This window comes from Lipophrys pholis (genome assembly GCF_963383615.2).
Source record: "Lipophrys pholis genome assembly, chromosome: 14".
Classification (NCBI taxonomy): domain Eukaryota; kingdom Metazoa; phylum Chordata; class Actinopteri; order Blenniiformes; family Blenniidae; genus Lipophrys; species Lipophrys pholis.
In genome coordinates this window covers 15326276-15353084 of record NC_137633.1, presented here as the reverse complement: position 1 = coordinate 15353084, position 26809 = coordinate 15326276, and the positions used below count along the sequence as shown (strand labels likewise).

The window sequence follows — 26809 nt, the reverse complement described above, 5'->3', positions numbered from 1 at the left end:
GATAATATAATTCAAAATAAATTCAATACATTCAAATATGTCTAATCTTTGTGGATGGAAAATAATTTTTATAAAAACAATAAGTAATATATCTCTATAACCAAAGACACACATCTAAACATCTTTCTCAAATAAAAATAAACGTTACTTATTACAAATAATCCCCGTCTCCAATCAAAAACCAGATACCCAAAATACCTAAAAATAGAAATGTTTGTCAAATCCCTTTTGACAAAAGAATAAAAATACAAAAATCTAAAAAAAACTTTTCATCCAATTTTAGCAATACAGTATTTTTTCTTTTTTTTTTAAATAAAAAAAATGTCAATGTTTAAGTATAAACAACAAAACAGCAGCAAAACGAGACCTCAATGGATTCAATAGGGATTTTCTTTTTCTACTTCTACTTGTGATTTGACATTTTGTGGGCTGATTAGAAATGCTGCTGCTGTGATACTTTTTATAATTTTCAGATTTATTATTTTTTTTTTTTGTCTTTTGTGGGCAGAAGAGTGTATGTCACAAAGTCAGATACTTTTTGTTCCCATCGACAAGGAGGAGTGCCTCACGAGAACCGAAGTCACTCAGTCCACCTGAGCACCATGGAAAAATAACATTTAACATTTGATTTAGTCCGCAGAAAGTCTGTATTTTATGAACTTTAGTTCACCTTCATTAGGAGCTGTCTGCATCTGTTTTCATGTTTGTAGTTCATCTGAGCAATTCTGCTTCTTCTCATCATCACTGTCGGAGGAATCAGTCTCGCTTGCATCCAGATTAAAAAGTCTCTTCCGCAGATAAGTCATATATCATCAAATAGACGGACCCACACAATAAGAGTCATGTCTACATCGAAGAGACTTTTATTTTATTAGTTATGTGTGATGTTGTCTATATTTCCACAAAGGTGTTGTGTTTTAAGAAATGCATTAAAAATCTTTTGACATTTTTCCATCTTGCTTGGTGGTTTGGCCGGATTGGAGCCTCTTGTGAGCCGGTTTTGGCACATTGACACCCCCTTTAGTTCCATGTCTTTGTTTTTCTATTTTAGAAAATGCAACTAGTTGTCACAGAATCCAGATTAGGTCTGTACAACCTTCATCCATTTATGAGATGAGCCTTGTAAAAGGAAGTTGTGTTATATAATCGGATTTTCATATGTTAGAACTAATCAATGACTAAATCTCAAATAACTTGAAATTGATTATACGTGCAGCAGTTTTTAGCTGAAAACTGGTGTAAGAAGGTAAAGCTTTTAACAAACCCAGTATACAGTTGCGGCATGAAATAAAAGGTCTGAGAGGGACTTCCAAGTTCTTAAATATAGTTCTAAGGCACCTGATAAACCCCCATGTCTTTTAAATTCAGAATCTACAAAACATAACTTAACGTATTAATCAGTGAATTTACATCTCCTGATGAGACATTCATCAAAACTACGTTTAAAAGACTGGAATGACAATAAGAGCGCTTGTGTTTTATTAGAAAAATGCATTAACTGTGTTTCAGGGATACTACAGTATAAAAGTACTTTCTTAACAAGTGAGGTTTTGCCATGTCACAGTAGAATTGGACAATTAAATATAAAATTAAAAGTAGAAAACAGGGAGTTGGTGCTCATCGGACACGCGATGGGTGTAGTGCAGTTTGTCGACATTGTCATTACTTTCCAGTCCCACGGCGACGGGATCAGCAGCACAGATTTTCTCAACGTTAAAACATTGACGGTGGAAACTTGATTCACAAGTTGTTGTCCGTCCCTCGAGTCGGTCACCGGAGGTCTGTGTGAAGATGGCTTCCGGCTTTCTTGGTCTCACACTGCACTTTCCCTCTCAGTACGAGTCTGTGGGAGAAAACACTCCGTGTCCTCCTGCAACGGGACGGAGAGTCCATTCCTGTCTTCTGGCTTTGGAGGAAACCTTTGCTGGGCTGCGGGCTGGAAGAAGGAGCAGAGGATTTCAAAGAAATGAGACGATAAATATATTATTGAATCCACTGATGCGAGACCAAACGGCGGTGCGTGAATCATGTGTATGGGTTTCAGCACAAAGTAATTAGGAGGTGGGAGAATACCTATTTTGGTCGGTTTTCCTTATTTTGCTAAAAAAAGACCCCCACTGGACTCAAATCGGAGATAATCTGAGGCCTGTCACACGTCTAGAAGAAAAACACATTAAATCCACTCTCGTGTTTTAATGTTACACTAAAATGTGTTTTTTTTTTATACTCTGAACTCCATAATTGCAGATTGGTGTTTCATCGCCAAACCTCTACACACAGACGTGGGGCCTCATTTATAAAGGTTGCTGACGGACAAAACGGGACCTGAGAGATTCTGTACGCCACTTCCCACGCAAAGTGTGTGATCTAAAAAAGACGCATGTCACTCTCCTCTGACCTCCACCTTCAGATCAGACTCTTCCTTCTCCATCTCTGCCTTCGCCGATCTCTCTGTGGCTCTCACACTATATACAGCGGTGACGACATGCAGCCTATTTTTTTTTTATTAGTGATTCCACTGATGTGATCACCAAATAAGATCCTTTCCTGACCTCCACCTCCTCCATGACTCTTTCCAGGAGTAGGATACCTACGCAGTGTTTCCTAAGTGAGGCCCCTGGTGCACAGCTCCACTTGTGCTCCTGCATCATCATCTAATAAAAAGTATTCATCCCCTGAAGATATTTAAGCCCACATTAAGAGAATCCCAAGTTACATGCATAGAAATCGATAAAACGAGCTCAAAACAGCATGAAAATAATAAAAGAAAAAAAACATAATCTTCAATATGTTTGTTTTTTAATTAAATGGATAGTAGGTCTACGACTATCCCCTCACTTTGTTACAAAAATGTTTTTAAAATCTATTCAAATCAAATGTTTTTAAATATCACGTTTCAGACTGAAACAATGATAACATTAAAAATACAATATACAAGAGCATTTATTTATTTAAAAAAACACCTTCAAGAAGAGAAGATTAATGTTAATAATAATAAAAGTGATCTTGAAAACCAGTTGAAATAATTTAAAACTTGTCTATGAACTTTCAACTCTCTATTCAGAACGTTAACTGAGTTGGCAGCTACAGCTGACTAAAGCTACTTTCATCACTCAAATTGTAAAAGTGTTGTAAATGTGCACTTCAATGCGTACCTGGTTAAGCACACGTACGTTTACATATGGGTCACACCTAAAGACATGCCCATGAATAATTAGGAGACTGTACAAAACTCCAACGTCTCGGATTTGACACTTTTTCTTTTTAACCAGACAAAACACAATGAGTCTCTTCAGTTTAAAACCTGCTTTTTACGAAGACACATATTCACACTGAGCAGAGCCGAGTTAAACTCACAGCTTTTAATTGCCCAACCCGGCATCAAACATCAAAATGTGAACCATCATGTCCGGAGTTTTGCTCATTTTGTACTAAAAGTTGACCCACCATTCGCTCCTGAAGAGTCTCACGGCAGCACTTCTTCCTGAGCCGCTCGGGTAGAAAACCCACCAGCTTTTCAAACACGGGGTAGATGGTCCCCGGCGCCACATTTTCTTTTTTCATTGGACCTGAAAGGAAACGCTCGTTGAAATCTTTTGAATGAAGATAAAAGTGTAAAGATAGCGATCTGGTTAAAGAGAGCCCACCTGTGGCGGCGCTGACGATCAGGCCGACGATCACCACCGTGAAACAAGTGAATCCACTGTACCACATGTAGGACAACGAATAAAACCTCCCGAGTCCAGACGGTCGGCTGGAGATTCATAAAATCATCAGGAAGAACGCGGGAAACAACCTGGAGAAGAATGAAATGAAGTCGGAGTGATTCTTACCCGACGGTGACGTTGAACAACGTCCCAACGGGAGAAGTGGTGTTGTGTGAAGGCAGCCTGACTCGGCAGTCTGGAGTCAGCGGTCTGCTGCCGGAGGCCCGGGTGACGATGCTCCCGATGCCCACCCAGAACGCCACAAGCAGACCTGCACCCAGACCGGCCACCGCTCCCTGGAAACAGCCGGGAAAGACAGCAAAAAAAAATTATCATTTCTGCTCACAGTCTGTTAATCTGTTCAGGATGTTACATCATAGCTCATAGAGCAAACCTCGGTTTATTTATTATTATTTATAAAAACCTGTTGAGTACAGCTCTTTAACATCAGCTTGTTTTCTCCAGCTGAGAAATAGTGCCACCACTATAATCCATCTGAAGCTACAACAGGAGGTTTATCCTATCAGCTGTGGACAGTTTGTTTGCTCCTACTATAGGGATTGTATATTACTCCATTTTGCCAGCCACAGCCACACTGTACAAAGCAACAGAACTATAACAGGGACTTAAATTCATCATATCAATTTGAAGCACCTCTTTATCTCTCATAAATCCAGCAAGCAAGAACAATAACACTTTTTTCCCATTTGTACACACACTGGTCTGACCGCTTCTCAAAAATATTCTTATGTAGATACCAGATCTCAATTCCAATGTGATTTTTATCAAACGTATGCATGCAATAAGTTCCTGGACTGGACCACGTGAGGCCAACTTCATCTGTCTGACCTGTTTTAACAAAAAATTTAACTGGAATTATTTCACATCAGCGAAAATGAACGACTACAAATGCAGAAAAGTAGAAATTAACGCAAATATCGAGAAGATATTTAATTCAAATATGGATTTCATATTTTGTACTTTTTGATAATGATTTCAAATAAATGTTCCTTTTCTTTATGAGCCACTAGAGGGCACTTGTCTTGTACCTTTGTAAATCCTGGAATAGAAAGTCACCAGAAACCAGAGCACTTCCTCTCGCATGCTTTAGTTTGTGTAAAGTTTCTCGCCTGACCAGCTGACTCAATCTGCATGTTAACGTGTACATAGTTTCCATTGTATAAATGTTAGACGTGTTGCGGATCTCATTGGTGAGCTTTAACTTACGGTGGAGTTTGCCGAGGGGAAGAACATCCCCAGACAAAACAGGCCCAGATTGGGACCGCCAACCATCCCCAAGATCTTCAGAGCCACCTGGATTTTAAACATAGCTTACAATCAGCATAAAGGACTTGAAGTGTTGATTATCATGTCAGTGTATATAACGGGAGCTCACCAGTAAAACGGAATCACCCATCAGATGAGTGAGATACGCCATGGCCATACACAGCAGTCCATAGGACAAGGCTGATGAAAGGAGACACGATTTAGAGCCAAACAATTCAAACTAACGAGAGATTTCTTTTCTAAATACGCTATCGAGATCACAAAATGATTAAGATGATGCAAGACTAAATTCCGAATTGAAATGATTTAAACGTATCATTTAGAGTTCGGATTGTATGAAAAAGTATCACATTTACTTTGAGCCACTATATTTCATAAAGTATGATCACCGACTGGTATCAATGTCGATAGATCTTATTTCTTATAGTGCATTACCACCTCTTTTACACATATTAAATTAATTAATTGACGAAATTTTGCTGCTGTCAGGATCGGCAGAACGCCTCATCATGGATTAAGATCTTGTGACCTCTTAATAACTGGTTACAAATGGAGTTACTAACTTAGAAGCCGTGAAATAAAATGACAGAATAAGAGTGATTGTTCAATGTGGCGACTAAAAGTTGAGTTAAAAACTTTTTAGTCGCTCATTATCACTGCTCAGTTTTCTCAATCGTTTAAACTTGACTGGCTGCGTAACAACACAGGAAACGGAACATTTCTAACCTAAAACTTTGGACACTGTCGTTGCTCTTTCTTCAGTCATGGTGGGAAAATATGGCTTGACGAGGTCTTCCATGGTCACAGTCGCCAAAGAATTGAACGCAGAAGAGATGGTGCTGCATAAGGAAAGCAAAAGAAAACATCGATGTAGTAATGCACTCAAATCAAGTTTCGGTCAAAACTGAATCCTCTCCATGTGGCTCATAATGCAAACTTGTGCACTCACAGTGGCTTGAGTGATACTTTAAAAAAATAAAATGATTCAATGATCCGATTTTTTTGCACAAACTGCTCATAATAGATATTTTACAAATGTCTTTTATTTTTACCTGAGGGCCCCGCTAAATAAACAAGCAACAAAAAGTCCAGGCAGTCCGGGGAGTCCCTGCAGCATATCCATCACAAAGTACATCACCATCTGTAAAGCAAACAAACAGTAACGGCATTCAATGCTCACGATGATTTAGAAAATAACACGGGCATAAGACACAACTGGACTCACCGTATCGCCTTTGGCGCCGCCCAGTTTGCTCGAGTGGTCCTCTCCACAGTAACGCGCAAACATGACCAGGCCGGTCACACAGCCCAGAGCCAGAGCCAGCTGCAGGGAGGGGAACACCATGTAGCATGACCTGCACACACACACACACACACACACACACACACACACACACACACACACACACACACACACACACACACACACACACACACACACACACACACACACACACACACACACACACACACACACACACACACACACACACACACACACACACACACACACACACACACACACACACACACACAGCAGCAGACGGCGTTACACCACCAGGGCTTTTCTACTGCTTTAAAGTCCCCTGATATCACTAGAAATTACATGTTGATCTGACAAGCATTCAGAGAGCAGCTGTTGCATTAGTATTCAATACCTAAGTGTACAAAATGTTGAATTTTAATAAGAAATTTCACAATTAGTTTAAGTGTAAGACATGAATGATGATGTAATTGGTGGAAAGTAAATGTATTTTACATGCATGATGTAAAGAATACCAACTTAAATATATATATACATCTCATGAGGATGTGATTTAATTGCGCTGGACACACATCACTAAGCTCGTACATTCATTATCTCAATTCAAGCTTATTTTCCTGCCGATTACAGCAGAACGCCTCCACCTCTGAGTCTGGTTTCTGCAAAGGTTTCTTCCTGTTAGAGGGAGTTTTTCCTTTCCACCGTCGCTCATGTGGATTTGTTGGGTTTCTCTCAATTAAAAGCACCTAGACAAGACTGTGTTGTATTTGGTGCTTTATAAATAAAGTAAAACACCTGCATGTAAATGTGCCGTCACCGCGTGTTTGGTATTGAAGGAAAAACACATGCAAAAGAACTACGACCAGCCATAACATAACAAACCAATAAAAGAAATGAAAAAAGAGTATGTAGAAAGTACAAGGGTGTGTGAGTGTGTGTGTATTAGAGAGAGAGAAACCTGTTAACTTCATTTCCACCTTTGGAGTCATTAATTGCTGTATTTATAAATATGAACCCTACTTACATCCTGCAAATCCTTTTGTTAAATACTGAACTAACGTGGAGTAGATAGGCCAGATAATAAAACGCCTTTGATAATGTTACTGTGGCGGCCCTGAGCTTCTGCCAATGAGCTGCTGTTTCAAAGTTCAATCGTGGCTCCAGTCAGACGCTTTGCAGTAAAATTTAAAAACAATCCAACAAGGCGTCGACACATTCAAAGCACGTATATCAAGATTTTAAGACATTAAGCCTTTTACTTCTATCCCATCTCTGTTGACAGGATTTGACGTCCATACTTCTCATGATCATAACTCCTCAACCATTCATGATATCTAGAAAATATAAAAAAAATTAAAATAAAAAATCACCACAAAGCAGAGGAGTGGAGCTTTGTGCAGATATACAGTTCATTACAGTGGCCAATCACAGAATACATTCAACAACGTGTCACACATTTGTAACATGAACCTTGAAAGCTGGAGTTATATTGGAAACGTAAGACAGAAGCACATTTTTAATAATTCGACCACCATTAAATCAATTTTAAATGACAAGTATTAAAAGTAAAGGAAATACCTATTATACTGCAAAAGAGAGTGATTATTCATTATTCATATTCATTATTCATTATTCATAGCGGTTATTCATTTGAAGTGATAATTCACCAATGCAGACAGTAAATTACAGATTCGATAAAACATTTGACAAAGCATGTAAAAATGTATGTTAATGAAACTGGGAGCCGCAATTAAACTTTCCCTTGGTTGATTTACTCCCTTTCTCCGAGTGAGCAGGGCTGTAACAGTTTACTTGAAAAAACAAACAAACTGGTAAAGCTGACATACTTTTGGTCTATGCAAGGTGCAGACCTGGTCCAGCTGACCTGATCCACTTGCTTTGAGAAAACAGACGGTGTCATTCAATCTGCTCTGCATCCAGGTTTCAAACCGGCTCTCTGACCGGGGCTTCAAACTACTTTCCAGAACTGCTATGCTGCTTTTCTTTTTTTTTTTTTTTTTATGACTTGTGTACGTGTGCCTCTCCCATTTCCAGACACCTCAGTGTTGGCGAGCATACCTGACAGCTTCTCTCTCTGTGCGGGCGCTCAGGTATCTCTGGACCTGGGCCTGGTTCACCCCGTACAGCGACAGCATGAGAAAGACCCCTCCGACCCCCAGAGTCCAGAAGGTGTGTCGCTCTGTGGGATCCGGGTTCAAACTGAAACGGGCAGATTTAAAGAGATTCCGCTCACAGGTATGTTATGTAACAGATTGACGATGACTTTGTGAGGTCATTATTAAAGAGGTTTGTTTTACTTGAGAGTCATTCTCGACTGGATTTGTTTAATCGCCGTTAAGCCATAGAAACGGGCTACTTCCGGAAGCCATATTAGAAAAACAAACTTCTATCAGCTTTGTCATAGAGTTTCTGACCAATCAAAATAGCCAATATTTAATTTTGTTGACTTGTAGAAACAAAGAAATAGCTCTGATTCATTTTTTTTTTTTACTTTTCACATTGGACCTAAATGACTATAACCATAATTAGTGTGACTGAAAAGCCACTCCCGGATGCGGCTCGTGCTCGTATAGGCTTGGAGACTCACTCTAAACCGGAGATGCGGTTTCCTTCCCAGACTTTAGTCCAGACTGCAGACACTCCTCCAGTCTGCTGCACTCCCACCACGATGACCGCCAGCTGCCCGGCGAACATCACCGCGGTCTGAAACACGTCCGTCCAGATCACGGCCTTCAACCCACCCTGCACGGAAAAGACAGCAAATAACTGGCTTATTATTTCTAGATCAAGATGCATGAGCATTAATGTGACGCGTCGCATGGCGCTTCGGCCTTATAGCTCACTATTGCCGTGTACAATGTGCACACGAGACCCGTGGCCAGCACCGTCCCCCACAACTCAAACCCAGTGACTGAAAAAGAGAAAAAAAAAAAATAAAGCAGTAAGACATCAAAGTCTTTTTGACTCCAAATTACCGAGTTCACGGTTCATACCTGTATTTAGTGCAAGAGCAGGCGTATACACACAAACAGCCATGTAGATGACCTGTAGCAGAGCACAGAACGGACAACAGAGGCAATAAATCAAGATCTGAAGTGGTTTTTTTTTTTTTTTTTTATTATCATTACTTCTGGAGGTCACAACCTGCAAACTGCTCAGGTTGCATCAGGACCGACGTGTCACGTTAAATCAAAAATCACACATCACATGTTCCACTGCGGCAACCCCGGAGAGAAGCAGCCAGAACGCACCGCGGATGTTTTTGTATGGATTTTGTCTTACAGATGTAGAAACGCTATCCACTGAAGTGGAGCAAGACGTTCACTGTGTTTTGTTCTTTAACTTTGGAGCTGAAGCCAGCGCTTTGCTGAGCATGAAGGCTTGAGACGAGGAGAAACAGTGTAGCTCAATAATAAACATGGAGTGTTACTGTGATTTAGACATTCCATTGATTTTTCTCCTGAACAGATTAAAAAAAAAAAAAAGGACATCGGGTTCTCTTTATCATACTTTGCCACGATGAATCATTCAAGTTACAATATCACAAACATCTGAACTCTGACTATAGCGAGTTTTTTTTACTGGTTGCCGTTCTCCTTCCACCCACCATTTGAAAGATGAAGGTCAAAGTTCCACAGATCCGCACCACTTTGCTGAAGCGCAGCTCAAGATACTGTGTAATGAAGAAAAGAAAACAAAAAAACACGAGAAATGTAGGTCAAGGGGATAACTTCAATCTGCGAAACGAGCGAGAGACTAAACGCAGCCTTGGCGTACCTGATAAACGCTGGAGAGCCGCAGTCTGTACAACAACGGAATGAAAACCTGAGCTGGAATGAGGAGGCCCAGGATGTAGGCACAGCCGATGAACCAGTACTGAGTGCCGTGAGCCGAGATCTCGGCCGGCACGCCGATGATCGCCACCGCCGACTGGAACGACGCGATGAGCGAGAGGGAGATGGGAAGGCAGCGCATGTTCCTGTCGGCCAGCAGGAACTCCTGCGTGGTGCGCTGGCGCCCCCCGGACAGGGCGTAGAACAGCCCGATGCACAGGGAGGCGGCCAGCAGGAGGGCAAATATCACGTAGTCTGCCGCCCCGAAGTGCTTCTGGTCGGACGGGTCCATCGCGATCGGGAACTGGCTGGAGGGGACTGCGAGCTTCTGCAGCGGCACGGGCAGACGGAGAGAAGCAGGTTGTGTTCACACCCATCACCTCAGCAGAGCCCAGGAGTCTTCATATGAAAACATGGGAGGAAGAAGGAGGGTGAGAAGCAGCATGATCACAACTTAAAAGGCTGGGGGGGGGGGGGGGGGGGGGGGGGGGGGGGGGGGTCTTCTGAAGATTCACCATCTCAGCTGGACTCACTGACTCAAGTTTCAAGACAAATAAATATGAAAGCAGTGGCACCTGCATCATCACTAAACTGGACTGAAAAGAACAGAAAAGCTTTAGTTACGTGGAGGAAAAAACTCACGTCTTTGATATCAGTGTCAAACTAGAAAATTCCAGAGGAAATTTTATTCGCTTTCCTCTCCTTTGACATCGATCTCCTTTAATCTCCTCCGTGAGGTGCCGCTCCCATCCACTTTGTATTGAACATTTTTTTGCTTGCAGCTGGTCCAAATAGGACAGCTGCTTTGGAAATGGGGCGAGGTTCAAGTCAAAAAGGCAGACGGGAGCAGAAGCAAAGGTCACACATATCAAAAGATTCAACGGATTTCAGGCCGTGTGTTTGCAACACTGTACCTCCGAAAAGAAAATATTTCAACTGAAGACTGTTGCACAATTCACAAACACAACCTTCAACCAACACACAAAAGGATGAACCACTTATCCAAAATCTGGCTCAAACAACAACAACAAAAAGGGAGCAAATGTCATATTTGAACAACAGAGACCAAAAAAAACAAAAAACTAAGCATGTGGAGGTGCTGAGGTAATCTGAGCGCACTGGACTCGGGAGGCCTGAGGTTACTGAGGAGTGGACCTGCAAGTGAAACGAGTTAGACGGTCCGGCTAAAGACTTCCCCTCACGGGGGCTTCACAGCAGCTTCTTTTGTTAGAAATGCAAACAGACGGCGAGGATTCCTGGTGAACCAGTAAATCGACTCATTACCGAGATTTGAGTCAGCCAACTGACTCCCTTCAGGAGACACCACAGTGGATCATCTGCCTCCGTCTCCCTCTCTACCCCGCCACTCTACTGTTACTCCAACCATCTGCACGGCCCCCTTCACTACATGGATCTTCTGCTGCCTGGCAGCCCCACCTCCAACGGTTTTTATTAAATACATCCACCACCTCCCTTCAGCCGTCCCTCTGATCTGTTCATTTGTAATAACTGACACACATCCTTGTTTAGCTGGTTAAATAGTGAGACGGTGTGACTCGCTCATCACATATAGAGGTAGGCAGGTAGTGAACTGAACACACACACACATATATATATATATATATATATATATATATATATCTCATTATTTTTATAAATTTAATCAACTAACATAACAGCAAGTTTTCTTTACCAATATATACAGATTAAATAAACTATAGTAATACAAACATCTTGAACCCTTGGTCTCCTTTACTAAATATTTTGCTCCTGTTTTTGTGGTTATACTATTTGACATTTTCAGCCACTATTACCCCAACATGAAAAATTCAAAAATTAAGTGAAACCATCATAAACACTTAGAAAGTTTAAGCAGACCAGATGTATGAGCTTAAGTAAGGATTATTTGATTTAAAATGTATGCATATATAACTTATCTACATTTGCATTCTTTGAGTGTATATCAAGAGGTGGGCATCATAAGGCCCGGGGGCCATTCACGGGCCTTTGGATGTGCTTGACTTTCCCTCAGGGAGTTACAGAAAAATTGTAAATCAAATGAGTTGGTGTGCATGATGCATAAAGTACTTTATTACATTTAAATGGTATTTATATTGACGTTATTTGTAATTGATGTATTATTTGGTGGCTATATGGCATCTCACACCTTAGCCAGCAGAACATACAACTGCTACTACCACTGTTAATTTGGTGGTTCACAGTAAAATAATTGTTTTTACTTACAAGTTTACTGAACTCACAATTTAAAAAATACATTTATTGTCATTACAAAACTAAGACTGGGAAAGACAAAGTGACTCAGAGCAACCATACCTCATAAAAATAGTGACACAAATGACTTTTTATCATAATTTTCTTCTCGAGCAAAACTGAAGTCATCTATTGTCTCAGCCTCTATAGTACTGCTCATTGACTTAGTATCTCACCCTTAGTGTACATACATACACATACTGTAAAACTTTTTGACCTTGCGTTTATATTAAGTACATTGGATTTTGGAATTAATTGTATTTATGAGCTTGTTTCATGGGGGCCAAAACAATAAAAAGTTTGACTTTAATGTCCTTGATCTAACTTGCCTTGTTCAAATTCTGGAAAGTAAATATAATGTTACACACAAGGGGAGAAAAGAAACAAGGTCACAAATGTGTCAGTGGCTGTTGGAATTTGTATGTGTTGCAAAAGCAGATTATCCACACACTTGAACACTTGAACAACAACTTAAATTACAGATTACAGTAGTAGATTACAACCAAATCGAGTTACTATACAAATAGAGAAGCAGCAGCTGTGTTTATATAGGGGGGGTGTATAACATACATTATAGATGTTTGTTGCCCCAATGTGGTGTTAAATCCGTAGGCTAAAGTTGTATAAATCAAGTGATTATGTGGAGATAAGAGCAGAAAATATGTGACTGACAACAGTTGTCAAAAGTTTGAGGGGAAACGTGACTCGCACTCACCTTTGCGCGCTGCTGCGCTTCTATCCTGGAGGCACCATGCAGCTCCGGGACGCGTTCAAGAGCGCGCCGCTGCTTGTCAACACTCGCCCTGGAAATCACTCCAAACTGAAATCCTCGCGTTTAACACCCTCCCTGTAATCACAGCCCCTCTGGTTTCACACCCCATCAGTAGTGACTGTAAAGATCTGGGAGGCGCACAGATTGAGCGCGTGTATTAATCTCCTCCATCGCTCCATGTGACGGAGGATCGCTGACTGTGTGTGTGTGTGTGTGCGCGCGTGTGCGCGCGCGCAGTTTTCTTCCGGGGTGGACGTTGTGGGAGGCGGTGTCGCTGTTCAGCCGCAGCAGCCGCCAAATTCAAAACATTGACCGTCGGTTTTTTTGGGTCTCATCCGAGCAAAGCGCGTAACAGCGCAACGCCAGCCGTGAAACATGGAGGGAGCGTCTAAAAGAGGTGAGTCCTAGCGTCCGGAGCTAACTGACTTAGCAACGCGCGGCTAACAGGTTTGTAGCGACGCCGCGGTAGCTTCGCGAGGCTAGTCGTTAGCGTGTTGTTGACAGGTTAATCCGTGTCGTTTGAAAGGTAAGGGGGGTGTGTGCGCGTCGTTTTATCTGCAGATGTCTTGAGCCATCTGAGTCAGCTGGAGGTGCAGACGAGGAGCCGCAGGAACCAGCCGCAGCAGCATTACCGTGTGAAGGAGCTAAAGGCTAAAGTGGAGGCGCTGATGCTGCAGAGAGACCAGCTGAAGGCAGAGATACACATCCTCAAGGTACTAGGCTGGATTAAATGTTTACAGAGATACACATCCTCAAGGTACCAGGCTGGATTAAATGTTTACAGAGATACACATCCTCAAGGTACCAGGCTGGATTAAATGTTTACAGAGATACACATCCTCAAGGTACCAGGCTGGATTAAATGTTTACAGAGATACACATCCTCAAGGTACCAGGCTGGATTAAATGTTTACAGAGATACACATCCTCAAGGTACCAGGCTGGATTAAATGTTTACAGAGATACACATCCTCAAGGTATCAGGCTGGATTAAATGTTTACTGAGATACACATCCTCAAGGTACCAGGCTGGATTAAATGTTTTACTGAGATACACATCCTCAAGGTACCAGGCTGGATTAAATGTTTTACTGAGATACACATCCTCAAGGTACCAGGCTGGATTAAATGTTTACAGAGATACACATCCTCAAGGTACCAGGCTGGATTAAATGTTTTACTGAGATACACATCCTCAAGGTACCAGGCTGGATTAAATGTTTACAGAGATACACATCCTCAAGGTACCAGGCTGGATTAAATGTTTACAGAGATACACATCCTCAAGGTACCAGGCTGGATTAAATGTTTACTGAAATACACATCCTCAAGGTACCAGGCTGGATTAAATGTTTACTGAAATACACATCCTCAAGGTACCAGGCTGGATTAAATGTTTACTGAAATACACATCCTCAAGGTACCAGGCTGGATTAAATGTGTTACTGAGATACACATCCTCAAGGTACCAAAGAGCCATCCAAATATCTTTTTTACAGAAGTTGCAGATCCCCGACTGAGCTCACAATAGAACCTGTATAATTACATTCAGTGTACTTTTGGAATCAGACTTTTGTCATACTTGGCTGCTCAAATTCAAAGATTTTCTTCCTTTTTTTTATTGAAGAATATCAAACAACAGCTAAATGATTGGATTTCTGAAAAGGGCTCTGAAAACTCTTTCATAGTGGCAGCAACATTAATCTAAATAACTGAGACTATGATTGTTATTTCCAGATATTATTCATGTAATCTGCATACTTAAGCCCAACTTGAAGACAACAAGCAGAAAACAATGAAAAATACAGAATGATGTCAAAGACGATGAGAAGAAAAAGGGATCCAAGGTTGAAATACTGTATTTTTAATCTCTTGGACGTACAAGTTAAAAAGATTAGATTTTTTTTTTAAAGGCTTGAAATAATTGTAGTTTTTGTGTATTAAATCTAACATGTGAACCTTTTACAGTTTGAATTGAATTATGTCACAAAACTTGTTCGTGATGTTAAATGTTTTGTGTTACTGTGTTGTTCTCCTGAAGCATCATGGGGAGAAAGTAAACAAGAAGGTCAAACACAGCTTATTTCTCATTCTACATAATTCCACTGCAGACTTTACCAGGGAAGGTTTCAGTCACGATAGCAGCGTATCGACGGTGTAAGACGACCCCTCGGCAGATGTTCACATGGTTCTCCTCGTCCTCTCAGAGTCTTCACAAGCTGCGGTCGTCTCTGGACCACCAGCGGGACGGTGACGAAGACGAGGCCATGGAGGTGGGATCAGAAAACTCCGATCTCCTGCGGCTGATGGGCAAACACATACAGCTGAGAGACCTTCGGCACGCTCATCACCTCATCGGTATCGGCAGCCGTCCTCTTCATTTCCTGTCTTGTCCCAGATCGATCAGTCGACCTCACCGCTCGCCACGTTGGCTTCCCACCAGGTGGCTACGACGTCGTGAAGACCAAGCGAGGCCGGGGCGCGTGTTTATCTCTGCCGACGGCCTACGAGGGCGTCTGCCTGGACACCTACAACCTGGAGATCGACCTGAAGCCGGCGGTGAGGATCAACCAGCACAACATCCCGCCGTTCATCCCCCTGAGCAGCCTGGCCGAGCAGAGCGACCTGCAGAGCGACCTCCGGGGCTTCCTGGACGCCCTCAGCCGCCATCTCAACGCCTTCGCCGGCCGCAAGCAGCAGCTGAAGCTCGTCAAGGTCCGCCACTCGTCACGGGGGTTTCACCTGGAAGTCGCTTTTTATCAATGACGGGAAATACAGTTAGCCGTCGTTCACCGGGGGGGGGAATTGAATGAGTCAACACACTTTTTTTTTTTAAAGTATTTCAATTAATTTAACCTTCTTTTAAGAAATATTCTGGCAAAAGATTTTAATAAAAACAAAACGCAGTAAAGATTTGTATCCAGAATGGAACAAAGGACTACAAACTAGACCATAACTACGCAAAGAAGGTTTTTAATTTTTATTCGATCCATTTTCTATTTATTTTTTATTTTGTTCTAATTGCGTTTTCTCCGTTCTATTTAGATTTAAATGTTTCCCTTTTTATTGAAGCTTTTCATTTATTATTACAGTTTCTACTTTATTCATTCAGCTCTCATGCGGAATAGAGTTTATTTCTTACTGCTTACAATAGTTCTGTTTTCAAGGTTGTTTTTTTTCTTTGTGTTTTTAAATCTTTAACTGTTTTCTACTTGTTACACCTTGTGATTTACAAAAAAATCTATTTTTTCTTGAATAGTTTTTCTACGGTACATATTTTTTGAAGTTTGGAAGTTAATTTTATTTTGCACAATTCAACAGTAAACAGAATTCAGACGCCGTTAAAGGTAGAAAAAAAAGTTATTTAATTCCATAAATGTAAAGTTTCCATATATTTTAGTTTGATCCAAAAAAAACTATTTGCAATCAGATATTTTAGGAAATTTATTGTTTGATTGTTGTAATAATTTGCGTTTATTTGTCACTAAAATCAAAATGACAGTATCTTGAAGTATCAGATTGAAGATGTTTTACTTATGTCTTTAACCTTCGTCCTTCACGTTCTCTACGACAATATGGATTTAAACATTTGAGCTGATTTCCACAAACTTTTCCATAACACATTTAGATTCGCCTGAATGTTTCCCTGCTTGTGAGCCGTCATCTTGGATTTGCATCAAAATGAGTTTTAATGGTGTTTATTTAAAGATAGAGGATGAAAAATAAAAAAAAAGATAAAAATTTGCATATTATTTTCAACAGATTTTTTTTTTTTTCCTACATTAGCGGCACATCGTTTATTTAAAACGTCCGGGAATCATCCTCCGGGATTGACACTTTCAACATGAACCAATGTCAACGCGTTCTCTGCAGGAGCAGCACAAGAGCGTTGACGTGATGGAGAGCAACATATTGTGTTCGAGGTTGGTGTTGATGTTGACGGTGCCGGGCGAGAAGCAGGCCGTGCTCTGCGTGCTGGAGTACACCGACCACACCCGATGTCTGCCCACAAGAGTCCACTTTGAATCCAACGGTGAGATTTCAACTTTCACCCTCAAAAGCTTTTCGGGAGAAATTCGGGGGGGGGGGGGGAAACTGTGACATAGTTTGATTCATGTCCGACCTGAAGTTTGAACGCGGCACAAATCAGACTTTTTCAAGTTAAATGAAAAATAATAATATAGGCAATTTTAATTAAAAAAAATCAATAAGCAATTTGATTTTGGTTTTTACATTTTTTATGAGAATGGATGATTTTTTTGACCTATGCATCATTTTAAATCCAAGAATAATACACAATATCACAATAATTGTATTGGTTTAAATAAGGAGTTGCTTTGATCCTGATTAGAAACTCTTTTCTGAGGTTTATTAGTAGATACAGTAAATTCTAATTATTGTTTCCCCAAATCTTCCGGTACACTGAAATGCTGTGATTTACTATCAAAAACCATTTCATCTGATTCTATCATCTAATGTTATCCCCACAAACGTCATATAATGAACTCTTTCTTCATCTGTTTTACATTCATATGAATATTCAATCTACAATTACTAAAAAAACTATTTTTTATTTGATTCAAACGTGACTGGAACCTGTTGCTGTCCAACTTCTTTATCCATTTTAAAAAGCCGCCTCGGAGCTTTAAGCAGGTGAAAATCTGTCATCTTCTGCAGCGTTGGCCAACTAACGGTTGCAGTGGTGGAACAGAAGGCACGATACACAGTACCGCTCCCTCGCGGGGAAAACAGACACACAATCACAGTATTTATTACAACTTCCAGTCACCTATTAGCCTCAAATGCATGTTTTGTTTGGGGGGAGGAAAGCAGAGATGATCCACGCAGAGGATCGAACCCGGCAAATTCTTGACTATGATGCAACAGTGATAAGCACAACACCACTGGGTAGAAATCCTACTGTACTCTGTTTACTTTAGTGGTTCCGTTTGGGTTTGGGTCTATATCTTTTCAGTGTTAGAAATGGAGCAAAGGGAACTTTTCTCTTTCACCTGTTGTCCAAACCACTAAACCACTTCGTAAGTGTGAACGTGAAAACAAGCTGAGGACAACGTCAGCTGGTTTTCTATCTTCAGATTTAAAACGGGAGTTTCAAGCTTTGTAGTTCCCGGGCCAGGAGACGCTGCCGTTGAAGGATTCTTTTCTTTGTGTTAATTCAGTTACCTTCAGGCTTTGATAAAATAAAACCAACAAAAGGAGTTATCAGTTTTACATACCAGGGTACGGTGCCTTTTTCAAGGTTTTCTAATGTTTAATAAACGGTATTAACCAGGATCTTAGTCAGATGGCAAAATAAAAAACATTTTTAAAAAGAAAAGCACTTTGACAAGTTGGATATATGTGATTTATGGGAAAACAACTGAGTGCAAGTCTCTAATTTAAGTTTCTGGAATCAATATGCATGTTCATTTTTACACCAGTTCATACCAAAGAATTTGCTGAGGAATTTGAAATGATGGTTCTGCTCTTCTATTACCCGCCAAGCAAGCAAATGTTTAATATCTGAATCAAAAGTCAGTCTACAATCGATTGAGGTAAAGAAATAGTTCCTCTTCCTCTGTAATGAACTTCTGTCTGTCGGTCTGTTGCAGATGAGAAGCTTCCTGACTCTGCCCTGTGGACCACAAACTGCAGTTTATTTCTGGAGACTCCTGTGCACAAAGCTTTGACCGCAATGAAGAAAACCGGCTTTATTGTTTGATTTCTTCCCCCTCGTGGGAAAAGCGAACATCATTTTTGTAATCTGATATCATATTATTACACACTGACGAGCCACAACATTATGACTTGATGTCTGGGTCTTCCTTTCACTCCTCAGACTACTGCAGTGGTCATAATGTTCTGGTCGATCAGCGTACATACTTGTTGTGTTGTGATGAAACATCGTCAGTTTGACTTTTCAGTGTTGAGGTATTGATTGAAGAAAAACCCGAGAACTTTCCCCTCTACGGCGGCTCTCCGATGATCTCCGTGTTGCCTTTTTCCTTCAGATTCTGGATGAACGTCGTCACCCTGTTGTGTAAAGCTTCCCTCTGAAGCTGCTTCAGCCGCTCCGACTCCTCTCCAGCCCGCTGCCGCTGTCTGGCCAGCTCCTTCTCCGTTATCTTGTCAATGGTCGCAATGTTTTTCATCTGCATGAAGGACACGCTGCCGCGGACGTGGCCTCTGTGTCTCACCGAGCCGGAGGGTCGGGTCGAGGCCGGCGGAGCCGATGCGGAGCGACTCGGCTCCGCCTCGGAGTCTCCGGCCTGCAGCCCCCCTCTCCCTCTCCCTCCGCCCGACGTGTGCACCGCCCGGCCGCAGGGCCCCTCGGCGCTCCCGTACTCCTGAATGTCTCTCATGGCGATGTTGACCGTGGCTTTGGGTTCGCAGAGTTTCACCATCACCACCCGTCTGCCCTGGCTGCTCAGCGAGGCCCTCCTCTGCTGGAGCAGTTTGCGAGTGGAGCTGTACTGTTTGTCCAGCAGGTCCAGTCTCTGCTGCAGATCTCGGTTCTCCTTTTGGTTCTGCACATCGAGCGTTCTCTGCAGCACCGATCTCCTGTAGCTCACATCCATTTCACACAAAGACTGGAGAGAAAAAACACGTTTTAAATTCATTTCTCTCCCATTTAAAACGTTTTTTCTTTTCAATTTCATTTTTAAAAGAGGTCATTTTCTTACCGCAGTTGCGTGCGTCGTCCCACAGAGCAGTTGTGCAGGTGTGTTTGCTGCTATGGCCCTGTCAATGCATGTAACATAATAGCCCATTGTGAAGTGTGTCTCGTGAAAAGGATTGCTGTGCAGTGTAATTGTGCGTCAACACATTCCTTATAAATTGAATTACAACACAGTCATGGGATCCTTTTACGTCTTCATGCAACAAAATAAATGTTGGCTCAGAGTTTTTGTGTGTTTTTCTTCATTTTTAATGATACTTTAGTATTATGTGTTTGTTGGAACTGCAGCATTTTTTTATTAATGGTAAACAATTTACGTCTCGTAAGTGTTTTTTGACAACAGGGAGGTTTTTCACTTCAGTGCCGGTTTTGAAAAGGAAAAAGTAAAAGACAAATATATTGCTACCATTTTGAGTATCTATTTTGCTACTATCTTTTTAAGTGTGACTTTTACTCGTACAAATTAAATGTATACAAGGTATTCTACTTTTAAAATCATACTTAGTACACCCACAATTTAAATTAAAGCTTTAGTTTTTTGTTGAAGTTGTTGAAGTTTATTCTTTGAACAGAACATTCAATGCGTGTGTCCACGCTCTCCCGCCCCCTGGCGGTGCCTGGTGTCACTGCAGCAGCAGACGCGTCACGGCCGGATGTTGACAGTGCCCAGAGCCGCTCGCGCAGGAACAGCTGAAAAAGAAAAACAAAGCCACGACGACACAAAACAACACATCACCGCCTGAAATAAACCCAGAAAACAAGCGACGCCGGCCTCGGTCGAGTCCTCCTGCGGTGCGTTAACGAAGCCAAACGGGTAAACAACCGTCATGTAGAGATAAGCAGAAATACGTTTTGTTGTTTGTTCTGTTAGCACAGCGGGGCTAGCTAACGTTAGCTACTTTCACTCGGAATTTATACAAAGGAAGTCGGTTAAATCGAATTTAGCCTCTCTGTGAGGTAAGTAACGTGATTCTTTGTGTGAGTCGGACAAACGTCGTCGTGTTTTAATGTGCGGTTATTGAAGTATTTCCCATACAAGCATTGATTTCGGGCCAGCTGCCCCCTGCGGTGAACATTACTCCCAACGAGCAGGACGGGACAGAGAGTTCTGCTCAAAGGTGATAAATAACACGCCGAACTACTGAGACACGCCCGAAATGAACAGAATTCGATTCTAAAACGCAGAGTGTCGAGTTTTTGTTCTTAAACACGATGAGTTGATATTAAATACACGCAAAGTTTTCACCAGATTCGGTTTGCAATGTTACTTCCTCCACCAAGAGAATGAGAGACACTGTGACATGTTTAGTTTGGTGTGAGCCTCAAACTGGGAGGCTGCCTTCAACAATTCTGTGTGAATAGGTAATTGTTTATTATGTTGTTTGTTGTGACAGGCTTTGTCTTTGTCTCAGCGTGCAGTTTCTGAATGAACTAGCAGAAGTTGTTTGAAAACATCTTGGAGAGCTGAACACAGGTTTTCTGATGCTGTAGTCTGATCGCATGGTTTTTAAGTCCACACAGACTGTAGGATGTTTTCCTGCTGGGGTTATACGTTTGATATGTCGCATTATATGATCTTGCATGTGTACACATTCAAAGGAATAATACTAAAGATAATGTAATATTAGGGCTGCAGATTTTAGTGAAACATACAACGCTGTTGAGTAATATGATCGACGACATGCTGATCATATTACTCAACAATTGATTACATGACTCAACAGTATTGTATGTTGTTTGTTTTTTTAGCCTTGGTTCAGTCACAGATCAGAGGATGGGGCGTATCTTCTTGGACCACATTGGCGGGACACGGCTCTTCTCCTGCGCCAACTGTGACACCATCCTGACTAACCGGTCTGAGCTCATCTCCACTCGCTTCACCGGCGCCACGGGCAGAGCGTTCCTCTTCAACAAGGTACGGTTCAGAGGTTTTTTCCCCACTTCCAGCTCCGTTCTGTGTTTGCTCAGTGACTGAAGAAGCGTGTGGCGCTCCGTCCCCGCAGGTGGTGAACCTGCAGTACAGCGAGGTGCAGGACAGAGTGATGCTCACCGGCAGGCACATGGTGCGAGACGTCAGCTGCAAGAACTGCAACAGCAAGCTGGGCTGGATCTACGAGTTTGCCACCGAGGACAGTCAGCGGTACAAGGAGGGCCGCGTCATCCTGGAGAGGGCGCTGGTGAGGGAGAGCGAGGGCTTCGAGGAGCACGTCCCCTCGGACAACTCCTGAGCCCCCCGGACGGAGGATTCCCCCGAGTTCCCGGGAGGCTCGCCCGCTGACCTCCCCTCCCTCTCCTTCACCCCCCTAAGCCTCTGCGCCGCAACACCGCAACCCCGCAGACTTTGTGGTCGCTTGGAGTTTTGACTTCGCTCCTCCACTGCTCCTCCCCCTGTGACTTCACACCTGCTGATTAGCTGATTGGTGCGTCGGTCCGTTCTCGCTGAATAGGCTACCCCTCCCCCAAACACTCTTCGATGTATGCGTCACAGGGCCGCCCCCCTCCAAAAAAATTTAAAAAACATCTGGGGGGGGGGGACGCCATTAAAGAGACGTCCGTATTCATACACAGTCACAGAGTTTCCATCGTGGCTTCACTGAGCATGCGGCACACTTTCATGTCTGATTAATAAACCGGTCGGTCACATCAGCTGCTGGTTCCGTTTCATCCAGATAAGTGGACGCAGTTCGTCGACAGACATGGATGAACGCCGGCCGCCGTCGCCCCCATGTTGCTTTTGTGGTGTTTGTGCTTCTGTGTTGTGAACTTAACCTCGATGTATTTGTCACTGGTTTAGCAGGAAATGCAGTGAAGACGCCATCGCCGTCGCTTCCGTATCAGTTAGTTTCTCCTGGCTCGTAGTTGAATCGATATTGTGTCGGAGGGAAAACAAAAAAACTCGTCCAAAGGAAACCACGAGGGAACCGCACAGATTGATGTCATATTTAAGTGTTTCTGTTGTGCTGGACAGTGACAGATGTTTTCTTTAACATCTTCACCTGGTGTGCGTTTATTTCCATTGATCTTAACATTTCTTCATTGGATGCGACAGAACACCAGTGTTGGGGAGTGACACGTCCAAAACCGTGCGAAGAGCGCCGCGTCACTTCGGTGACTCGTCACGAGCTTGTAGCTTTCGGGCCGTTTGTCGCCGGCGCGACGGAGACGGAGCGCGTCCGACACGTGGAGAAGATGTCCTCCGGCTGTCTTCGGGGCGGGATTAGGAGAGGACGTGTGACGGAGGCGTGGGGGTGGGTGGGTAGGTGGGGGGGGTGAGTTGACCACGGTTCAGTGCGGCTGCTGACACCTCGTTTTTAAAATCTAGATTAAGATGTTTTTGGTCAAAAGATGACATGGTATCCACAAAGCCAGGCTGGCTTTAATGGGAATTCATCATTAAAGTCCTGCGTCTTGGCCGGAATCTCCATTTTATATTGGTAAAATAGAAAGAAAAAAAAAAAAAGCAATTTTCTTGACATTTAAGGTTAATCTGACTCTGCTGTAACGTTGTGCCATGTCAGTGTGTGTCTGCCTGCCGGAGTTACAGAAAGGCTCCGCCCTTCGTTTCAGACACATTTTATCGTTTGGTTTTCATTTGCTTTACATTATATGATAGTTCTTTTATGGATTGATGCGTTTATCTTACTATTTTCTTGATTTTCTGGGTTGCTTGTAACAGTTTTGGCAAGATTTTGCTCTGATGTCATTTCTTGAATAAAGTTGTTGAATTCAGACTTTTAGTGTTTGATTGATGCGGAAGCTCCTTCCTGGTCTCGAGGATTTGCACCGTATTCCTGAGTAATAGGATGAACAGGTTGGGGGTTGTTTTTTTTTTGCATTCGCAGAAATAAAAATAGTTTCACATGTTCTGGAAGCAGGGCCACGGGCGATGGTTAATCAGAACAGTGTTGATTGAACAATAAACAACAGATGCTATTACGATATGAAAGGACAAGTCGTGAGTTTAACTGAAATCCTCACGAAAGGCTTCAACAGAAGTAGTAATACCTATATTAGTATGGCTGATGGTACTGAATCTTTGAGTGAATTGTCAGCCTCGGACGTGTAGGTGGCAGCAGAGCACCGAGGGACGGGAGGAAGATGTTTTCTCTCAGTGTGGTGATGCTGAGTCTCCCTCCCTCCCTCCCTCCCTCCCTCTGACGTTACCTTGCTTGGCAAAGATCCTCGCAGCGTCTCTGCAGTCTGGAGATACACATCCGTAGTGTTACTCCCAGGAGCACAAACACATGAGTCATTCACACTCCAGTCAGTCCACGACAAATCAGTCTTGAGTTGACCTTAACAATCAAAGCCTGAAAATGCAGATAAAAAATAAAATAAAAAAAATAAATCCCTTTTTAAGTGTGAATCAGTGAGGATGAGGAGGTTTTTTACTGCATTTGGTTCATAAATAGGAAGTGACGCCTCAGTCCTAATCCACCCACTGATATTGCAGTGCTGCCGTGGAGTTATTTATAGCTCTGATCCTGCTTTCTTTGTTGGCGTTTTCGGTGAGGGTCTGTGTCACTGTGGTGGAATCAACAACAGGTTCTCTGCAGTCACTCCTGGAGGCGCCAAACTTAGCTCACACAAATATTATTTAGGGTAGCTGAACAAAACAAGCTGTTCTGGTCACAGCTATTTTGGTATCCACTGCAGATGCAGTTTTTTTTTTTTTTTCCCTTCTCTCTCTCTCTCTCTCTTTCTCTGAGGGATCTGGGGGCATTTATGGATTGCAAAGATGTCTAGTGCCATTTAAATGCTGGACATAACCAGAGGCAAGAAAAGAGCAGGCTTTATGATTCATGTAAGACTTTGACTTTGTCCCTGCGTAACCTCAGGATTTTCTGCTCTCCTTATTGAGAAAGCCATCTGGCCAGATAAGGATAATTACGCCGCCTTCTTCATCCTATTAGAGCGCGTGCAGTGGGACGGACATGGCGCAAATTTAGATGTCACAGTCTTTAAATGACCGTGAGCACCTACACTCTTACAATATGTGTTTTTAATTTCAAATCGACATGTTATGATGTGTCGGTTCCCCCGTCTCGGCTCCACGAGACCTCTGAAGGTGTATCCGCCACCAAGTTGTTCGCACATCGGAAAGGTTCCGTAAGCTGCCTTCGAGGTGATCTTCTCTGGATTGGACTCCAGCGCGTCCCACAGATCTGGATCTTGGAAAACCGCAAACTTTTGTTCAATCGAGGAATGCACGAAAAATATCAGAACAGCTGATTATCGGCCCGATATTGGGGGGAAAAAAACAACCACAGCCCGATAATGAATCCAATCATAAATAGCCAACATTGCCTTGATTTCTTTCATTTTCAGTCCGTTTATTTGCTGTGATGCTGCAGCCGTGAGTCCCTGCTTCAAACCTTATACCCTAACCATTTTAGCCTGGCCTTCTTCCCATGGTGCATCCTGGTGCCATATGGCCCTGAGGTAAGCCAAGCCTGTCCATCCAAACCATGTTTAAAAAAAAATATGAAAAAAATGTGATTCGTCAGAGCAGGGCAGCTTCGTCTACTGCTGTGACCTACTTCTGACGCTCTCATGCTGATTGGTGTGTTTAGTCAGCACTGGTTGTGCTGCTGGCGCCGGCCTTCAACCATTCATGCTTTGGGTCCTTGGTCTTCAATACTGCTTCTCCTCCACGGTGCATCATGGAGCCATTTACTCCCCAGGTAAGTGACGCACACTCGACCGGCCATCGCTGTCATGTAAAGGGAAACATGATTCATGGGACCGGGGCACTTTCATCCACGGCTCAGGGGCCAGTTCTGCAGGAAGCCTGCAGGACTTTTAGTGGTGGGCGGGGTCAGCTTGGGCAACAACCAATGAGGCCAGTTCTTCTCTTATCGGAGATAAGAAATACTTCAGACTGGAACATCCTGCACCTGGAGCAGTTTTGGAGATGCTGTCAAACTTTGAGGACAAAGTGTTCATTAGCTACCTGATATATATTCCTATCGGCCAAATCATTAGAACTAGCTGCCTGATTTTGTGTTGGTCTCTCTATTCAATGCCAAAAAAAACTACTCTGTCCTCTCGGGGAATGGACTCCCCTCTGCTTTCACAGACACTGACCACTGCATACCGGGGAACTCCCAACAAGAGCCTCAGCTTTGTCGATGTTCTGATCCAGTCTATCCATCACAACTCGTTTTCAAAGTCCCTCAAATCCTGGCACATGCCTACTTGTCTCAAATGTCCTGTCCCTTAACAAGTGGCGCGATGAGTTGGTGACATGATTCGCTTCAGTTGTCAGTGGTCATAATGTTACGGCCGATCCGTCTTGTGAACGCAGCAGAACGGAGTTTGCTTGCGTCATACGTCTTCCACCCACTGTCAAAACCTCGTGGAGCAACAGAATTTAAAAAAAGAAGCTGGAGCATTGATGCACCCTTAATTGGCCCATGATTCACAATCCCCCCCCCCGGAGAGCAAAGATATAGAATATGGAAATAAACTTCTCTCTTTCCACCTCTCTCTTCATGCACACAAAGGCGTGACATCATTCTGTCACCAGGAGAAAATAGCATGCTTTCCATTGACATCACTCTACATCCTGTTGCCAGGAGACAGGGGAGTCAACATTGGTTGCCATGGTGACTGCACTTCACCTTCAAAGCTCCTGACCTTTCTGGTTGTCAATGGCAGACCAGCGGGTGTGTGTGTGTGCGTGCGCGCCTGTGTGCAGAGCAGACGAGGCAAACCGCCGTGGCCTCTGTGTTGTGTAACGTGAACATCCAAGGTCCTGTTGACTCGTTCAGCGCCATGTAGACTGTTACAGTACATTGTGGATTAAAGGTCTACATAGAGGAATACACGAGATGGCACGCAGCGAATAAAAATGTCAGTTAGAAATGCTGCTGGACACTTAAAAGCCTGGTCAAAAGTCCCCCCTATAATCTGGTGGAGCTACAGCGAGGGCGCGTCTTTGTGACGGCTGTAACATTTGGAGCTGTGAAGACA

General features: G+C 42.8%; 3 protein-coding genes across 9 annotated transcripts; 2 read left to right on the top strand and 1 right to left on the bottom strand.

The window, feature by feature from the left end:
• Window positions 1-500: 500 nt before the first annotated feature.
• slc5a6b (solute carrier family 5 member 6) lies at window positions 501-13676 on the bottom strand. 2 transcript variants are annotated; one of them, XM_080479642.1, is made up of 16 exons: window positions 13099-13676; window positions 10057-10440; window positions 9887-9952; window positions 9273-9324; window positions 9123-9190; window positions 8867-9021; window positions 8338-8478; window positions 6220-6349; window positions 6047-6135; window positions 5721-5833; window positions 5104-5174; window positions 4935-5021; window positions 3834-4003; window positions 3648-3754; window positions 3448-3569; window positions 501-1936 (listed from the first exon to the last, which is right to left on the bottom strand). In XM_080479642.1, the coding sequence occupies exons 2-16, from the start codon at window positions 10402-10404 to the stop codon at window positions 1814-1816; spliced, it is 1842 nt and encodes a 613-aa protein (XP_080335768.1). In that variant the 5' UTR covers window positions 10405-10440; window positions 13099-13676; the 3' UTR covers window positions 501-1813. The 2 variants fall into 2 exon arrangements, with proteins under 2 accessions (XP_080335768.1, XP_080335767.1); XM_080479641.1 differs by having other exon boundaries at window positions 10057-10511; window positions 13099-13388.
• On the top strand, window positions 13266-20059 carry cenpo (centromere protein O). 5 transcript variants are annotated; one of them, XR_013935962.1, is made up of 7 exons: window positions 13391-13552; window positions 13717-13868; window positions 15363-15513; window positions 15599-15870; window positions 17029-17188; window positions 18768-19086; window positions 19167-20058. XR_013935962.1 is itself a non-coding variant. In XM_080479643.1 (6 exons), the coding sequence occupies exons 1-6, from the start codon at window positions 13531-13533 to the stop codon at window positions 18875-18877; spliced, it is 867 nt and encodes a 288-aa protein (XP_080335769.1). In that variant the 5' UTR covers window positions 13266-13530; the 3' UTR covers window positions 18878-20059. The 5 variants fall into 5 exon arrangements, 4 of the variants coding, with proteins under 4 accessions (XP_080335769.1, XP_080335770.1, XP_080335771.1 ...); XM_080479643.1 differs by having other exon boundaries at window positions 13266-13552; window positions 18768-20059; XM_080479644.1 differs by lacking the exon at window positions 18768-19086 and having other exon boundaries at window positions 19167-20055.
• Window positions 20060-20495: 436 nt separating this feature from the next.
• Window positions 20496-23320, top strand: LOC308119473 (protein yippee-like 5). 2 transcript variants are annotated; one of them, XM_080479491.1, is made up of 3 exons: window positions 20496-20648; window positions 21584-21749; window positions 21838-23320. In XM_080479491.1, the coding sequence occupies exons 2-3, from the start codon at window positions 21609-21611 to the stop codon at window positions 22060-22062; spliced, it is 366 nt and encodes a 121-aa protein (XP_080335617.1). In that variant the 5' UTR covers window positions 20496-20648; window positions 21584-21608; the 3' UTR covers window positions 22063-23320. The 2 variants fall into 2 exon arrangements, with proteins under 2 accessions (XP_080335617.1, XP_080335618.1); XM_080479492.1 differs by having other exon boundaries at window positions 20497-20626.
• The last annotated feature ends 3489 nt before the right edge of the window (window positions 23321-26809 follow it).

What these genes read in the sequence shown, in the direction of transcription:
- slc5a6b (XM_080479642.1), bottom strand. Translation starts at nt 10,404, where the DNA reads ATGGACCCGTCCGACCAGAAGCACTTCGGGGCGGCAGACTACGTGATA. An exon ending in TGACCTTCATCTTTCAAATG is followed by an intron (nt 9,325 to 9,886) that starts GTGGGTGGAAGG and finishes GCTCTGCTACAG; the next exon opens with GTCATCTACATGGCTGTTTG. An exon ending in GCGGCGCCAAAGGCGATACG is followed by an intron (nt 6,136 to 6,219) that starts GTGAGTCCAGTT and finishes TTTGCTTTACAG; the next exon opens with ATGGTGATGTACTTTGTGAT.
- cenpo (XM_080479643.1), top strand. Translation starts at nt 13,531, where the DNA reads ATGGAGGGAGCGTCTAAAAGAG. An exon ending in CAGAGATACACATCCTCAAG is followed by an intron (nt 13,869 to 15,362) that starts GTACTAGGCTGG and finishes TCGTCCTCTCAG; the next exon opens with AGTCTTCACAAGCTGCGGTC. An exon ending in GCACGCTCATCACCTCATCG is followed by an intron (nt 15,514 to 15,598) that starts GTATCGGCAGCC and finishes GCTTCCCACCAG; the next exon opens with GTGGCTACGACGTCGTGAAG.
- LOC308119473 (XM_080479491.1), top strand. Translation starts at nt 21,609, where the DNA reads ATGGGGCGTATCTTCTTGGACCACATTGGCGGGACACGGCTCTTCTCC. An exon ending in GAGCGTTCCTCTTCAACAAG is followed by an intron (nt 21,750 to 21,837) that starts GTACGGTTCAGA and finishes CCGTCCCCGCAG; the next exon opens with GTGGTGAACCTGCAGTACAG.